This window comes from Zeus faber (genome assembly GCF_960531495.2).
Source record: "Zeus faber genome assembly, chromosome: 10".
Lineage (NCBI taxonomy): Eukaryota > Metazoa > Chordata > Actinopteri > Zeiformes > Zeidae > Zeus > Zeus faber.
The window spans coordinates 14,295,595-14,311,676 of NC_137199.1; the positions used below are offsets into that span (position 1 = coordinate 14,295,595).

Genomic DNA, 16,082 nt, shown 5'->3' on the forward strand with positions numbered 1-16,082 from the left:
TATTGGAAAGAGAATTGTGTTAGGTTGTAAAATAACTAACCAAGACAATGTCTGGACTGGAGCCTCCAAACCGACTCTTCCCTTCCCATGTCAATGTGCCTATCGGTGAGCGACATGGTGTGCTCAGGGGCGAGCGGCCAGGGGACTTGTCCCCTTTGTTTTGTAGTTTCAGTCCAACTTTGTGTCGGTTCAATGTCTTCAGTAGGTCTGCTGTTTCTTCTGAGCTCATGTTGTCAAAGTAGATGGTGGCACCCACTATCTGGTCCCCTGTGAACGGAGTTAAGACGGAAAACAACAAAATGTGTTGAGAGCATGAAGAAAAACCATCTGATGTAAGGCGCAAAGGTATAGTACAAAGAGGGGATGTTGGAATGAAGGATTGCTGTACCTTCATACACTCTTCCAGACCGTGCTGCAGGGGACTCCCCTTTCACTTCTTTGACAAAGATTTCTCCTTGCCCTGTTTGCTCAATGGTCAGGCCAGTTTTATCTGGACCCTCCCAGTCTGGAAAGAGCACTTCCCTTGTTTCCTCCTCCTCAGCCATCTTCATATTGTTGAGATAGATAGAGACAGAAAGATGGAGAGATGGATACAGAACGAATGAGGAAGAGTCATACAGATAGAAGGAAGATATGACACAATGTTGAAACACATATTGCTGGCATCTACTTTGAAAATAACGAATAATTATTTGAACCTATATACATACCTTGTGTTTTGACTCTGACTTTTATCTGCTTTGATGGTTGAAAACTGCTGCGGCTGTCCTGCAGGAAAACAATAAAAATGATTGAGTTAGAAAACTGTTTGTGACTATACCTTGTGCCATTTGTTAACTAATCTATTCAAACAAATTAAAGGGATTACCATCCTTTAAACCCTTCAGCATTATTACAAATGTGCATGTGTTCAACATTTGGAAACTTGGGTACTTTTATTTCATGGTCTTTTTCAGTTTCTTACAAAAACCACTAGATGGCAGTGATATACCAACAAGACAATTCCACCGGGGTTTAACTGCCAAACTTCCTTGGTGTGCTCCGTGTTTTGGAAATTTGGTTGGAGTCAGACCCTGCCCTGAGGGAAGCCGAATCCTGCGCCTACAGCTCTTCTCAAATGCCAACAAAATGAAAGGACATAAATGATGCAAGCCACCGTTCTGTGTGTAAACAAGCACTGACAGAGAATTCAACACGTGGGCGCATGGACATTCACGCTGAAGCAATCCCAATTATACACACATTTAAGATTGTCATTAACACCCACACACAGAGCCATGCTCACACATGCACAATATTTTGTGGACGATTCATGTTGACGTTTGATATCGACAACAAGAACAATGACATTACCTTGCAATGCAATACTATTTAGACTATATAGGCAATGGAGCAAAATTGTATAATATTTCTATTAGCTCCCATAGATAAGCTGATGAGTATTCAAAATGTCCTCTCAAATTGCGAAACAGTGAATACAGTATGACGGCATGGTGTGTTTACATCTGTCCCCGCTGGGAGTCCTGCTCCTAGCAACATGCTGACGACCCGACCCACACTCTCCTGTTTGGAACAGGCAACTTATTGTTTGATTAATACCAATCCAATACCGACCTAGCCCTGCAATCACACCAGGCAGCCGGAGCCACGCCCTGCATCACCGTCACGGGGCCGTGCTTCCATGCATGACGTCCCATTTCACTTTTCATAGTTTCATATATTGAATGAAAGATCAGCAGTTACGTTTCAGTATTTTAACTAAATAATGGTGCTGCTGCGTGCCTTTTGAGTAGGTGGCAAAGGGTTTTGGAATCATTGGCACCTCTTGTTTTGAGGGTCGTTAAAGGTGCGCTCAAAAACCCCCGTGATCACCCGTCTTGCTAAATCCTATAGTGTGTGCTCTGCTGGGATGGGGGGAAAGAAAAGTCTTAACAATGTGAAATACTGTTTTTTTTAAATTCTTTTGAGAGTCTGTTGGTGTATTCCTGCCAATATACTGAAATATACTGTTAGTGACTAATACTGGATAGGCATTTAAAAAACAAACATACTTCAATATTTAAATTATTTATTTTTATCCCATTTTACCGCAACATTTCTGTTGACTTCAGCAAGAATTGTCCGTTCGGCTCTGATCAACATAAATGGAAAAGCCTATCAACAGGATGGAACAAAAGAAACAGGAAATGAGTCACCCCGCCAACCAATTGTGTTTTTAAGGGCTTGATTTGGCAACCAGAGAGCAGAGAAGGCAAAGACAACAGCAGCCTTCCATGTTGAAGGTGTTCTCTCGGTTTAATCTCTAATCTTCTAGGTGGGTTGGTTCAGACAACTCCTACTTTCCAGGTGCCATTCATTGTTTTCTGTCATTGATACCTAAGCTGAGGCCAAAAACATATATGGAGCCAAATGTTTCCCTTTTACATGAAGGAGGCAAGACCAAACCACGGTGGAATTGTTGGTAAAAAAAAACAACAAAAAAAAAGGTGTTTCATCCATTGTGCTGATGTGGTTTGGACTTTAAACAGTAAATAATTATCTGTAAATTGTCAGTCAAAAGGCTATAGGACGCTCATACAAACCACCTCCTGGTCATGGTCACATTGAAAAAATGAGGTTTCCATCCTGTGATACCTTCACAGTGACACATTCTGGAACGCAAGCAGATGAATTTAATACACTCTGCTTTGGACCAATCAATCTTATTTGTCGGGAGACCGAGCGGCCCCTGGGGATCCTTGCGGTGAAGCCGAGCTCACAGACGTTCGGACGCGCCCATTACAGTCGGCTGGAAGAGCCGCCCGGCGGAACTAGCCCTTCATGGCCGCCCTCGCCACTTGTCTCGCCGCAGGTGGTACCGGGCCAGGCTCCACACTATCTCCACATACATTACCGCTTATCACTTTGACTGACAGCTGCATCTAGGTGTCCTTTCCCCCAAATCCCATCAGTATGAGCTATCAAAACACAAGTAACATCTAGGGCATTGTGGTGCTTCAATTATGTTAGAAATATTCTTGCCTCCCTTTCCCATTAATTCATAACATCGAAATAATAGGACCTCTGCGAGTCAGACACTAACCCTGTATAATAACATAGTGTATATACATGCTTGCTGTAGTTTTCTGTGGCATGCACTATTTTTGCATTCCTATAAATAACATAATTGACACAGTAAGCCACCGAATCCAGCATACCCGCGGAGCGGGGCGGGCGGAGCTAGGGGTGGAGCGAGGGAGTGAAGGTGACACTCCCCGCTCACATAGTTCAAATGGTGTCTGGCTATTATGGTAGCACGCTCCGCCACGCCGCTCCACTCGATAACAGGCTGCGGAGGAACAAGAGGAACTAGGGAAGCAGATAAAGAAACAGCTGTTTCAACACGTGCCCCCCCCCCGACGCGCGCACACACACACACACACACACACACACACACACACACACACACACACACACACACACACACACACACACACACACACACACACACACACACACACACACACACACACACACACACACACACACACACACACACACCACCCTGTCCCTAAATATGTAATAAAAAAAAAAAAAAAGATCTCGATGACACTATTGCTTTGGTGACCCCTAAGAGAGAATGTAAAATGGTCGACGGTAAATAAAGGTTACATAAGTGCTTCGCCCGTGCGTGCGGGCGTGTGTGTGTGCGTGTGCCTGCGTATGTTCCTATATCAGACCGACTTTGGAATGTTGTTTATATTCGTGCTCACATACTTTATCTGTGGCCTTTAGGCACAGGAAATTATTTAAAAGGGTCTTCCACATGTTATGTCGATAGATGTTGACGTCCAATACGTTTAGCCCGACTGTATAGTTATGGTTATAAGAGCTCCTTTCTAATACAAAGTACATCCATGAGTTATCACAGGTCCCTTGACATAAATACACGTCACACAGAGTATGAGTAAAACACAGCCGCACAGCAGAGAAACGACCTTGTCGCTCTTCAGATTGTAAATATTTTGAATAAATGATTTGTCTTTGAGTGAACAGGGGAACTACTACATTCATTCACATTGATTCAGAAGGCGGTGAGGTGTGCAAATTAGGGGGCTGAAAAAGGAATGTCACATGCATATCAAACCGGTATTCATTTCGTTTTCATATCTATTTAATCGATTGCCAAAGGCTATTTCACAAGCCTGAGGCCAGAGGTATAAAAACTTTATTTTTGCCGGACCCCTATCGAAACATAAATAAAATGTCAAGTAGAAAATTTGATCATGCAATATTAATGACACAACTTACTATTCTGCTATTAGATTTAGAAACTTTTAAGTACCGGCATTTCATCGAATTTCATTTCATGAATTACAGTCGTGAAATTTGCACTTAAAGGTGAAGAACGTGTCCTCAAATATGTGAATTTACGCATACAGGCTTTTGGAATACTTTTAATTTTCCCGTTTTTCACAGTGTGAACCGCCCTTCAATAAATAGACATCGTTTTGCTTGATTGGAATTATCGGAAGATGCCTGCGATGCCTTGAGGGTAACACGAGCCCACTCTCTGAAATAGCCTCCCCCCTGCTTGGCGAGCGATTAGAGACACACACAGACAACAACATGGGAGATACCGACGGTGCTTGTGTCAAAGATGACGCTACGCACTGGCTGCCAGCTAAACCCCCCCCCCCCCCCCCACCATGCCTGAAATACCTGGGTGCACATGGCCCCCCCCAGTCTTTCTGAGGAACATCGCCATGGCATCGCCTCAGCTAGAAATGCTCCTGCTCTCTGGCAGTGAGCGCAGCATGAGCGCCGCAGCTCGCTTGCCATAAATCGCGCTTTAGGAGCCACCCGGGCTTTCCTCGCCGCGGAGTGAAGTGCGATGTGGAAGCCGCCTGTGCTTCTCAGAGCGGTTGAGGTCGAGATAAGGGGCGTTTTCCTTCCCCCGGGCGGAGCGCGGTGCCACCGCCGGCTCCGTCAGGTATTTACAGGAGGGAGGGCGACGCCAACAGCTCTGTGCTCTCATCCACTCCCTGCTCTGTTGTTCTCTTCCCCATCTCAAACAGGCCGCACCCAGTCTCTCTCTCTCTCTCTCTCTCTCTCTCTCTCTCTCTCTCTCTCTCTCTCTCTCTCTCTCTCTCTCTCTCTCTCTCTCTCTCTCTCTCTCTCTCTCTCTCTCTCTCTCTCTCTCTCTCTCTCTCTCTCTCTCCCTCTCTCTCTCTCTCTCTCTCCCTCTCTCTCTCTCCCTCTCTCTCTCTCTCTCTCTCTCTCTCTCTCATCAACAGCACACATTCTTCTTCACCTCCTGCCCTCCCCCCCTGGGGCCAAAACTTTATGATCTAGACTGAACTATTCGGGCTGTCCCGGCTCTCACAGTTCCGACATGTTCCTGGCGGCGAGATGTGGGGTGGCGGGGGCGGGTCGCTGGGGGAACGAAGGGAGGAAGGAACTTAAAAAGGGAGAGAGAGGGAGAGAAAGAGAGAGGGGAAGGGGAGGATGGGGGTGAGGGGGCGACAAAAAGGGAGGGCGGGATGGAGATGAAGAAAAGGTGGCGTTGAATCGCAAAGGGCAAGGAGACCGGGAGGGGGAGACGAGGGGGGGGGGGGGCTCCCGTGGAATGCAGGCCTTCGCCTCTTTTACGACGAGCAAACGGAGGAGGGCGGGCGGGAAGAAGAGAGCCGAGGACGAATGAAAACACAGCAGTGTGACCGCAGAGCCTGCGGAGGGAAGGCTGGCCTGTAGGGGGCGACCTCAGGTCCGCGCTGGCTGCCCCCTGTTCGTTCATCAAGCTCAGGTGCCCGAGGTGAGGAGCCGCCGTGAGGCATTCGAGGAATGATGGGACGACTCAAAGCGGACGACTCAAGAGTAGGAATTTACCCAATTCGTGGAGAGAACGGGAGGGGAGGGAGGCAGAAAAGGTGTCCGCTTGAAAAGCATGTGACCAGATATTTCAGGGGGAAAGAAGGAGGCCTCTGTTCGCCGGATCATAAGACAGACGGACGGGGCCGGGGACACAATCAAGCGCTCCCTTTTTTTTTTTTTTTCTTTTCTCCTTTCGCCTCTTATGTCGGAGCGTGACAAATTTTGACATTCCTGAGGAAGCGGGCTTTTTAGGGAGAGCGGTAATGTTCGTCAAAAGGTTTGTCACAAGGGGCAAAACAAAATGTGTTTTTGGGCCGAAAGGTTGGTGGCGGGGGGCGAAATCCCAGAGGGAGGAAGCGACGACGGGTGGAGTGGATGGATGAGCACGTCTGTCATCTTTTGTCCTGGCTTGATGTGTGCTGTGTGTTGTGTGTGCGCGTGTGTGTGTGAGAGAGAGAGAGAGAGAGAGAGAGAGAGCGAGAGAGAGAGAGACAAAGTGCCAGGGGAGAGATGTGGGGACAGCCGACCGGACAAAAGCCTCTCTTTACCAGCCCGTGACCGCAGAACATTTCTGGGCACGCCTCTGCAGTTCTGCTGGAGCGTCGCGGGGGCCTCCGAGGGCCACATACGATTTTTGGGGCCGGCCCATCTCTCGCTCCCACTTGCGTTGCCTCAGCTCGCGAAGAATAAATCGGTCGCAGCTGCCAAACTTTGAAAACAGTCAAACAGTGTAGGCTTGGCGGGCTTTCAGAGAGGCTGGTTTCATAAGATGGCGGGATGTGGGGGGGTTGGCGAAACAGGTGGTGGCACCCCGGCTGGAGGGGCGTGCGAGGAAGGGGTGAGGTGGTAGGGTGAGCGGGGGATAGGGTGTGAAGGAGGCCAGGGTGGAGGCATGCTGTAGTTAGCAGAAGCAGCCAAGTGTCAGGTTTCCATGAGGCAGGCCTTTCAGGGCCGAACGGTTGGAATCGTGACCTTCCAGGTTCAGAAGGAGGCGGCAAACAGTGTTTTTCCGGAGCTCGGCGTCAGGACCGCTCGGGTTTTCCCCGTTTGGCGACCACACGCAACAGCAAGACCAAGACCACCCGTTGGCGACACGAGCGAGTCGGGACGAAATGTGTGTGTGTGTGTGTGTGTGTGTGTGTGTGTGTGTGTGTGTGTGTGTGTGTGTGTGTGTGTGTGTGTGGTTTTTTTTTCCTCTTGTCTTCGGAAACTCAAAGTGTACACGTTGGATGTTTCCCGTCGTGACAATGTTATTTTGGGGGGGGGGACGAACACTTTATGAGAAGCGAGTACTCACTCTGGATCGCTCATGCGAGGCCAAGGGCTCTCTGGCTAAATCTTCAAGCTCTCGTCTTCTTAGAGTCTAAGGAGAGAGAAACACCGGGGATTAGAGGCAATACACTAATCCATAAGAAGCATAAAAAAAAAATCATAATCTTTTTAGGTTAATCATGTATGCTGTAGCTCAGCCAAGTTTGCATTCTCCTGTTGCACAGCAAGCGTCATTGTTTGACTTTGGTTTGCTAGATTTCCATCTTTTTTCCATCTTACTTTACTGGCTCAACTGACCTTCACCTCAAATAGAATATCATGATCAACCAGATCCGTCACAGACTTCAATTATTAACCCGTCTGTGTGAGGCCTATTGATGCTGCCTCTGTAATTATGCAAAACACTCCCTCAGAGTAAATAAATCCAGCTCCTGGCCAGGTAGTCCTCCAACAGAGTGGCTTTCAGAGCCGCCTCACTCTCCACCCCGAGCGTTTAACAGGGGTCCGATATTCAAGGTTTTTCGAGGCTCTGACGAGTCCGTGCCGACTGGCTCGGTCCACTTTACTCCAACACAGAGCGGCGAAATGGACGTGTGCCCGAAGCACTGAAGTGAACGCGGCGTGCAAGGAACATACCACGAGAGCCACGCTATTCACATGGAATCATTCCACGCAACTGATATGCGGGGGCCGCGTGCGGGAGGGGGGGCGGAAAAGTTGCCTGAGCAGGCGAGCCTGGGTGCTCAGATCAGAGTGATGTGCTGGAATCACAGCACTCTGGGGGCATATAAAATTACACAATGTCCAAGCAAAACATTACGTTATCAAAACGGTATTTTTCTGCAAAGATTATTTTTTTTAAAAGCCCATTGGGAAGTGGAAAATCTGTTGCGAGGCTATAAATTCTTTTTAAAACCGCTTTCATTATGTCAGTTATATAACTACTAAATACATGGTGCCCCCTAGTGCTGGAAGCCATAACCTCCCTCCAATTGCATTGAGATATAATAAATGCTTAAAATCCTGTGTAAGAGTCAGTCTGGCCCTTTAAAAGTCCTGATGGGATTTGTTTTCCATAGAAACGAGAGCAAATAACTTGATTATGAAAAGCAGACGTAATATTCTCTCAGATACAATTCCCTCAGGGGCCTCAGATCTATTGTAGTAGAACCATGACACATCTCTGGAACACTCCATTGACTACATGTCATTATTTATTTGACGGGGCTAATGAACAGAGTGTCCACGAATCAAATTCTCGATTTAAATATATTGCGGCCGTACAATTTGTCGGGATAGTGTTTGGCTCTCGGGAGTGGGGGCTGCATGCGCCGTTGATCTTCCTTGGCTTTTAACTTGTCCAGCATCTTATTATAGCTGGATTATTGCTTTGACCCAATTGCGCATTGTGCAACAATGCCTCCTCTTCTTCTCGTGTCTCAATACCAGCAGAACCAGACTTGATACAGGCATCCCATACCAGTGGGAACATGTCCCGTAGCAAAAATTCTTCTAAGACCGTTTTTTCTTTCACGAAACCCTGTCATTACCCTCACCCCCAAACCCTGCAGTTGTTCAACAATCTCATTACTTTACAAGCTCATTACTCAAAACAAAATGATGCCAAACAACTGTATTTGTGAGGCTCTCCCGATAATCCCAGACTCCCCCTTGAACATTAACTATAAGTACACAGGTCTCTATAAATAGTCGGTAGAAAGTGAGTTAAATGGTTATTCCTCGCCAACATCTGCGAAAAGCTCAGATCAGATCAAGCACAGATCAGATCAAATGACGCAGCCGGCTGATTCGTTTGCGCTTACGTGCGGGATGCGTCATAAACCATCCCGGCGTTTTTGTTCTGAGCGCGGCGTTCGTGGAAAAGCCCAGAGTAAAATTGAATTCACGGCCAATTAGTGCAGATCAGTAATCTGGTCTGGAAGAGGTCGTTTAAGAACCCGCTCGAGGGGGACGTCACCTCAGATGTCCGCTTCCCGCTGCTCTGCTCGCCCCGCGCACGCGGGGGCCGGCGCCGAAATAGCCGGGAGCGGCCGCCCAACGCGCTGTTGTCACCGCGTTTGCATAAGGAACATCGCACTGTAGCAGCTGTGTAAACATTGCAGCCGCCACACTCTTTAGACATCTGCAAACTGTCCAAGCGAGTCGGTGTGGGAACTAAAAGTGTATTATTTTAGATCTTACTTTAATTTACTGGTCATGATGTTAAATACGATGGAAATTGGTGAGCTATAGCCGGTTCTGGGGCTCGGCCTTTGCTGCCAAACCTACCTGGATGCTTTGTGATGAGAATAGGGCTTAAATGACTTTATGCACACACTGTTTTACACAGGCATGTCAAAGACTTGATATAAAATATAGATAGATATTAATAGAGGCATGAATAAATGGTGGAAGGTCCCAAAGAAATCTCCCCAAAACAATCTAAATCTGAATGGGGCCCTCACACGTCTTACTTCACAGACCACAAACACACACACACACACACACACACACACACACACACACACACACACACACACACACACACACACACACACACACACACACACACACACACACACACACACACACACACACACACACACACACACACACACGGTCAAGTGTGAACGCCCCCCCGCCCCCCGGGACTTAAAGCATAAAGAAACACATGAAGCCGAAACCAAGGAAGCTCAAAATAACAGCGCACGAGGTTGTCCATGTTGCTGTCCTTCCAGCGCTCTGCTAGTCGAGGGCACAGCTCACGGCGCTGCCCCACCCAAACCTCCAGTCACACACATTCCTTGACAGAGCAGTCATGCCAGCTGGAAGGGAGCCCAGCCTCTCCCCATGGTGACTAACTGTAAAGAAATGTCCTCTCTCCCCTTCCTCTCTCTCTCTCTCCCTCCCCTGTGACCCACCCCTCCTGCACCCTTCCTTTCCGCCCCATGTGGCCATCCCATACGTCTCCACAAACCCGCGAGATCTGCTCAAACTAAACCCTTCCCGGCACACATGATCAGATAAGCGCACGCACACGCACACGCACACGCACACGCACACGGGCTTGAACCCGCCGCTCGGCCTCGTGCGCGGCACACGGAGCGTGTCGACACGGGGTCTGACAAGATCAAGATCCACTTTCACGCTAAACGCTTGAGCGACAACCGTGCTCCTCCTTCTCCTCCTCGGCGTCCATCACCATTTCGTAACGAATCGTAAATTAATGGGAAGCGGCTCCACCTTTGTGCTGAGGGAGCGAGGAGAAAACAAGACCACCCCCCCCCCCCCTTTCCCCTCATTCTGGGCTGGCCCACGGGCTCACATCAGGAGATCCGAGGTCTTATCTATCTGGAGCTCCGGTTCGCAAACAGAGCGCCAAGCCCACTGTGTTGACGTGATTGAATCAGGCCAAAACAGCAGCAATGTGACAGTGATTAAAGTTCAAACATGTACTGTATGTGATCCTGGCACTGGTGGCTGGAATAAGATTTGATTATGGGAAAATAACAAGGCCTCAGTGTGGCGGAGAAAATGGGACTCAACTCCCAGTGAGCTGAGAGACCGTATCGGAACAGAATGCCCTCACTTGTTCCCGTTGTTTTGGTGCGTTTTCTTTTTGTATTATTTTGGAGTGGCCGCGCAAAAAAAAAAACGCCGGAGTCGGGTTTTCAAACCGGCCGACGGCCCTCTCTGCTGAAAAGCAGATAGCACATTCATGTGTGACGCACATGAAAGGAATGCGCGTCAAAATAAATGGTTCTGTTTAGCGCTCCGTCGTCCACGCAGAGCACAAAACCAAACCACAACTCCTGCAGAAGACCGACGCTCGCCCACTGACGCCAGCTCAGCCTGCTGCTGATTAGACCATTGTGACTTTGGCAGGACACGCCGAGCGCAAAATGGAAAAACTGAAGAATAAACTCTGGTGAAAAAAAATAAAATAAAACAAAATTAAAAAAAAAACTCTCGGCTTTACGAGATCGCAAACAAGAGCGTGGCCGCACGGAAAGTGCACTTGGACGCCGCTTCCAACGTGGAGAGGACAGATGAACTACACCACCCTGAGCAGGTTTCACTGTACGGTAATGTGTACAGTCAGGTTGTTCAGGTTGTTCAGTTGGGACAGTTAAAAACAAAACACTTGACGTAAAAAGAAGACAAAAGCCATATTTTGGTTATGAGGAGAAATAAGCATTTGAGCCATTGAGCAACTCACTGGTAGAGTATGGATCTGAATCAGCGGTAGTGAAGCTGTTTTGAGCTGGAAGTAGGCGTTGAGCTGAGCATGCAAATCCTACAACTGGCCTAACTAGCTACGATATGCCGTTGGGGGAAGATGACGACAAAGAGAAAGAGTCAGAAAAAAAAGGCTGAGAAATATGAAATGTGATCAGCTGCATTCAAAGTCAGTATAATGAGTGTCCTCACGCCTCAGGAGAAAGAAGATTATATGACATGTCAGTGCAAGGCTCATGGGCAAAACCAAAAAAAAAAAAAGAAAGCAGTCAGCGGCTGTACACGTTATGCAAAGGAGTAGAAAGAACCAAACCGATAGTACAGAGTTGTGGAGGGTGGAGTGGGGAGGGAGAAGAGTGTCAGGAGTGCCTTTCTTATCTGCTGCCCGATAAAGTTCAACCAAAACAAAGCAAAATGCCTCAGGGTCCGCGCATTCCAAGCTCTTCGACACTGATGGGATTTGGTGTCCAAATCCAAATAACTGTTCAGCTGTTGCCGCTGTTTGTTTTCACAAACCATGTGAGACGCCTAATTGAGCAAGAGGCGAAGGGGGCTGACAGTGGGACAGATGATTAGCCGGGGGGTGGGGTGGGGTGAGCGGTGGGGTGAGGGGCACACCTGTAGATAAACAAGTGTTGCAATGTGAGTGACATCGGGTCGCTGTTGTAACAGACGCGCCCAAAAAAACACCTTGGCAGAAACAGACTTGGGATCAAGTTTTTTTTATTTCCTTTCTTCCTGTATGAAAAACCGTGCTGCGGTGAGCTTCTCCGAGTGGGAGAAAAAAACCCCCAAAGAAACAGCCTCACGGCTTTCCGAAATTCCAACGCCGCAAGACATGTTACTACAACATGCGACTTGGGAACTGTTAGACCCCTGTCTGTCGGGATGAATAAGGCTGCTCTTGTAAGTGGAGCAGAGGGGGGAAGATTCAAACAGGCTGAAGTGTGTGTGTGTGTGTGTGTGTGTGTGTGTGTGTGTGTGTGTGTGTGTGTGTGTGTGTGTGTGTGTGTGTGTGTGTGTGTGTGTGTGTGTGAGCGGGCGTGTGTGTGTGTGTGTGTGTGACTCGTGGGGTTGTTGACAATACTTGAGCACACTGTCTGAAGCATAGCCGTGCTATCGATAGCCGCCTCCCCCACCCCACCCCTGCAGGGCATTTTGAGGCATGCTGAAAGATTCCAAATCGGTGCGACATGGTCAAGAAGGGCGTGGCCGAAAAAGGACGCTTCCCATAAACTGCTCACTATGCGCCGGGCGACTAGAGGGGGGAGTGTGTTCCCTCGCGGGGGAAGCCGAGGTTGTATCCGTGCGACCCCATGTGCGGACGTCCAGAGGGGAGAGGGGTTCCCCAAACACCTCCAGGACGTCCGACCGGCCGGCCGGGCCCCCGAACGAAGGGCCAATGTGAACGGAAAGTAGACGTTTTGCCTGATTAGGATCAGCCCCCCCCCCCCCCCCGTCCAACCCTCCAACCGCCCCCATCAATGGGCCCTTGAGGAAATGGCAGAGGAAGTGTGCTCGGGTCCCAGCTCTTTCCGTTTCACACTGGCACGACTGACTCATTTGCCGTCTCTCTATGTTGCCAGTCGGCGGGGCCCGACTGTGGAGTGAGACAAACGTCGGGATATCGTACAGTCATTTGAGGCGGAGTCGTGCGGTTTTCCACAAAGATGGGAAGCTTCAAGCGGGGCCCAAAGCCACTGTGAGTGACGCCGCACAGGTGGGATACGATTCAACCGTCGGCTTGTTAACGTCCCGGCCGCCGCATCTCAGCCATGTGGCAGGACCTATTTTTCTTAGGGGTGATTTATGAATGTAGCTTTAGTCGTGGCCTGCCTGACGGGTGGCGTCACACGGGTGGCGCTTGCCCTAAGCGGGGCCTCATTAGCTGAAGACAGTTCAGAACCGGTTCGGAGGCTCCATGGCCTAGATATGGGCCTACGTTTGTCGCATATCACAGCCCTCGCTCGAGGGCAAAAAACCCCACATGTAAGGGGACACCCGAGCCGAAACGGCCGGAAGGCGCGTCGCAGGCCGCCGAGATGTCACGGGCGCCAAACACAATTCTTCACGGAGCCCGCAGAGAACAACCTTGAGCCTTGAGACGAGTGTTTGTGTCCCGATCGCTCGCCTCGACACGATGCCATTTGAGAAATGCCAGAGTCTCCGCCGCTTCGCAGGCGCTCCGGCACAAACTTGCCGTCGCGTCGTCGACGGCGCGCGGAGCGGGAGAGGCAGCCTCCCCCCGGCGCTCGGCAGAAATGACTTTAGGGTGTGGCAGGAGGGAGCCGCGCAGGCAGCTCAACCGCATAGAGGGAAATGGCAGTTTCGACCCAGCTACACAAAGCACCACGTCTGGCCCCGGCCCCTCCACCCTCCGCCGTCGCCCGCGACTTGTCTGCGACCGGGGCCAAAAGCCGCGCCTGGAAGCCCCCCCGAGAGGCAAGAAAGCCTCTGCTCAAACGCAGAACGTTCAAGAGACAGGGTAGCACGCCCTGAACTTTTCAAGCAAGATAGACTACGTCTTTCTCCCCCCGGACTCTCCGAGAAGCCTCACCCCAACTATGCCTCAAACCTGGTTTCAATTAGCTTGTCTTTCCAAACCACTACATTCCAATACCCCCCACCTCCCCGCCCATCCCCCCCCCCCCCCCATTTGCTCACTCTCTTGCTTCTCCCGCCCTCACCCTCTCTCTCTCTCTCTCCTCCCTCCCTCCCTCCTTCTCTCTTCCCTCCTCCCCTGCACACCCTGGCTTGGGGCCCAGATTAACAAATGCAAAGTTTTCTTCTTTTTTTTTTTTCCTCTCTCCCCACAAATTTTCAAGCCCAACACGCACAAAGCCAATGTCTGATCATCGCACGAAACAATGCAACACAAGAGAAGTACATCAACAGCGTGGATTTAAACACTCGTATTATTATAGGCATTCGCAGACTCCTGATAGAAGATAGGCCTTATTGTAATAATTGTAGGTACTCATAACCTGTTTCTTTTTTTTTGTTTGTTTGTTTTTTTGGGGTGGGTCTGGCTGGGAGGAGTCAGAAGTCAGAGGGAGTGGAAATGAGAGGGTGGAAGGTGAAGCAGATCCACACCCAAGACTCCAACTATGGGCTCTATGAGACGTTTTTTTTTGTTTTACAACTTTCAAACTAATAAAAAAAAAAAAAAGCACAACCATGCAGTCACAATGCTCACACTATGCAAACGTAGAAAAAAAGTTTGTTTTTTTATGAACTTTTTTTTTTCCACTTTTAAGACGTATTGTGTGTGCGTGTGTGTGTGTGTGGGGGGGGGGGGGTGTTCCTAGTGTCTACGTGTATGAGGAAAATCCACGTTGCAGCCAAGTCGACAATGAAAACCTAACATGCGTTTTATTTCCAGCAATCCCATCCGCAGCCGATACACAACACCTTTCCCCCCGCGATGAAGACGCGCACTGTAGTTTTCACAGTTTTACAGTAAAAAAAAAAAAAAAAGTGAAGTCATTTCCACCCAAGTGCGTGTGTGCGTGTGTACACACCCACTCCTCATGTACGCTCCGAGTAACTCCAGAACCATCCAAAGCCAAATGACAGTATGCTCTCACAGACATAATATTACTACTTTTCCAGCGATGGTGTGGTGGTTTACTCAATCACCTTTGAGAAACTTCAACAAACTTTCACAAACTTTCACAAACTTTCAGAAAGTCCGCAGCAGAGCAAAGCCATTTAAAGCGACGCACACACAAGTATTAAAAAAAAGCACCGCATTCATGATAAAAAACTATATATATATATATATACACAAAGGCGCCGAATTACCTTTTGCGCAGATTTAGCGCCCTCACAGCGGCCCGAGCATCCCCTCCCCGAGTCTCAGCCCCAGAAAAGCACCTCCAGCCTCCGAGTCTCAGCTTCCAGTCCGGCAGACGCCCTCACGCATGGAGTACTTCTCTCGCAGCAGAGTTTCCAGGGCGTTTTCTCCCTCGCTCCCTCCCCTCCCTCCCCTCCCTGTTCTCCTCCCAGTGCTCTGCCCCGCGTGCGTGTGCTTGCGTGTGTTTGCGTGCGTGCTTGCGTGTGTGCGTGTGTGTGTGTGTGTGTGTGTGTGTGTGGCTCCAGGCTGAGCGGAATGGCCCCTGGTGGCTCAGGGGATCTGGGTAGGACTCCTGGCTGCGGGGAGGGAGGGAGGGAGGGGAGGGGAGGGGGCTTGGGGGTGGTTGTGCAAGGGAGTGGTCCTCACGGCCGTGGCTCGGCCCACCTACTGCTTGTCATAAAGAAAAGCTCCAATGGCAACCAATGAGACTTCACTTCTAAAAAACAAAAAAAGAAAAGGTTGTTTGAAGGAGGCAGTCCTCCTTCCTTTGACTAAATAGCAATAAAGTGACCACACAAAGATTTTGCAATGCCTTAAAAGAAAATATCCACCCGTGATTTCAAGTGGTAATCCGTAAGATTATTTCGTCCAAACAATCCCACATTCGATGCTTTATTTTTTTTGGGTAGTACTCTTTAAGATGCAGCCGTTGAATACATTTTGTTCTGTTTGTCCACCTCCATATCATTTTATCTCATTGTTGGTTGTCCGCCGCACTTTTTCCCGGCATCAATGTACTGATCGGGCGTGTGCAAGAAGGCAGCTGGGGTGAATTTGATGAAGCGGCGTCGAGCTGGACGAACGCCTCTCTTGACCAAGAAGATGAAAAAGAAGTCGATCGATCGGAGAATTTGACGAGGCC

The 16,082-nt window shown here is 49.2% G+C and overlaps 1 protein-coding gene across 2 annotated transcripts in view; it reads right to left on the reverse strand.

The window, feature by feature from the left end:
• The window catches only part of ahnak (AHNAK nucleoprotein), a 35,666-nt gene extending 20,358 nt beyond the window's left edge, over nt 1-15,308 (reverse strand). Inside the window, exons 1-5 of one of the 2 annotated variants that reach the window (XM_080008298.1) lie at nt 15,169-15,308; nt 7,151-7,216; nt 711-768; nt 389-545; nt 41-267 (exon numbers count right to left, since the gene is read on the reverse strand). In XM_080008298.1, the coding sequence (XP_079864424.1) occupies nt 41-267; nt 389-545 (384 nt within the window). In that variant the 5' untranslated portion in view covers nt 711-768; nt 7,151-7,216; nt 15,169-15,308. The remainder of the gene's footprint in view (nt 1-40; nt 268-388; nt 546-710; nt 769-7,150; nt 7,217-15,168) is intronic. The other variant, XM_080008299.1, reaches the window with a different exon arrangement.
• Between the last annotated feature and the right edge of the window lie 774 nt (nt 15,309-16,082).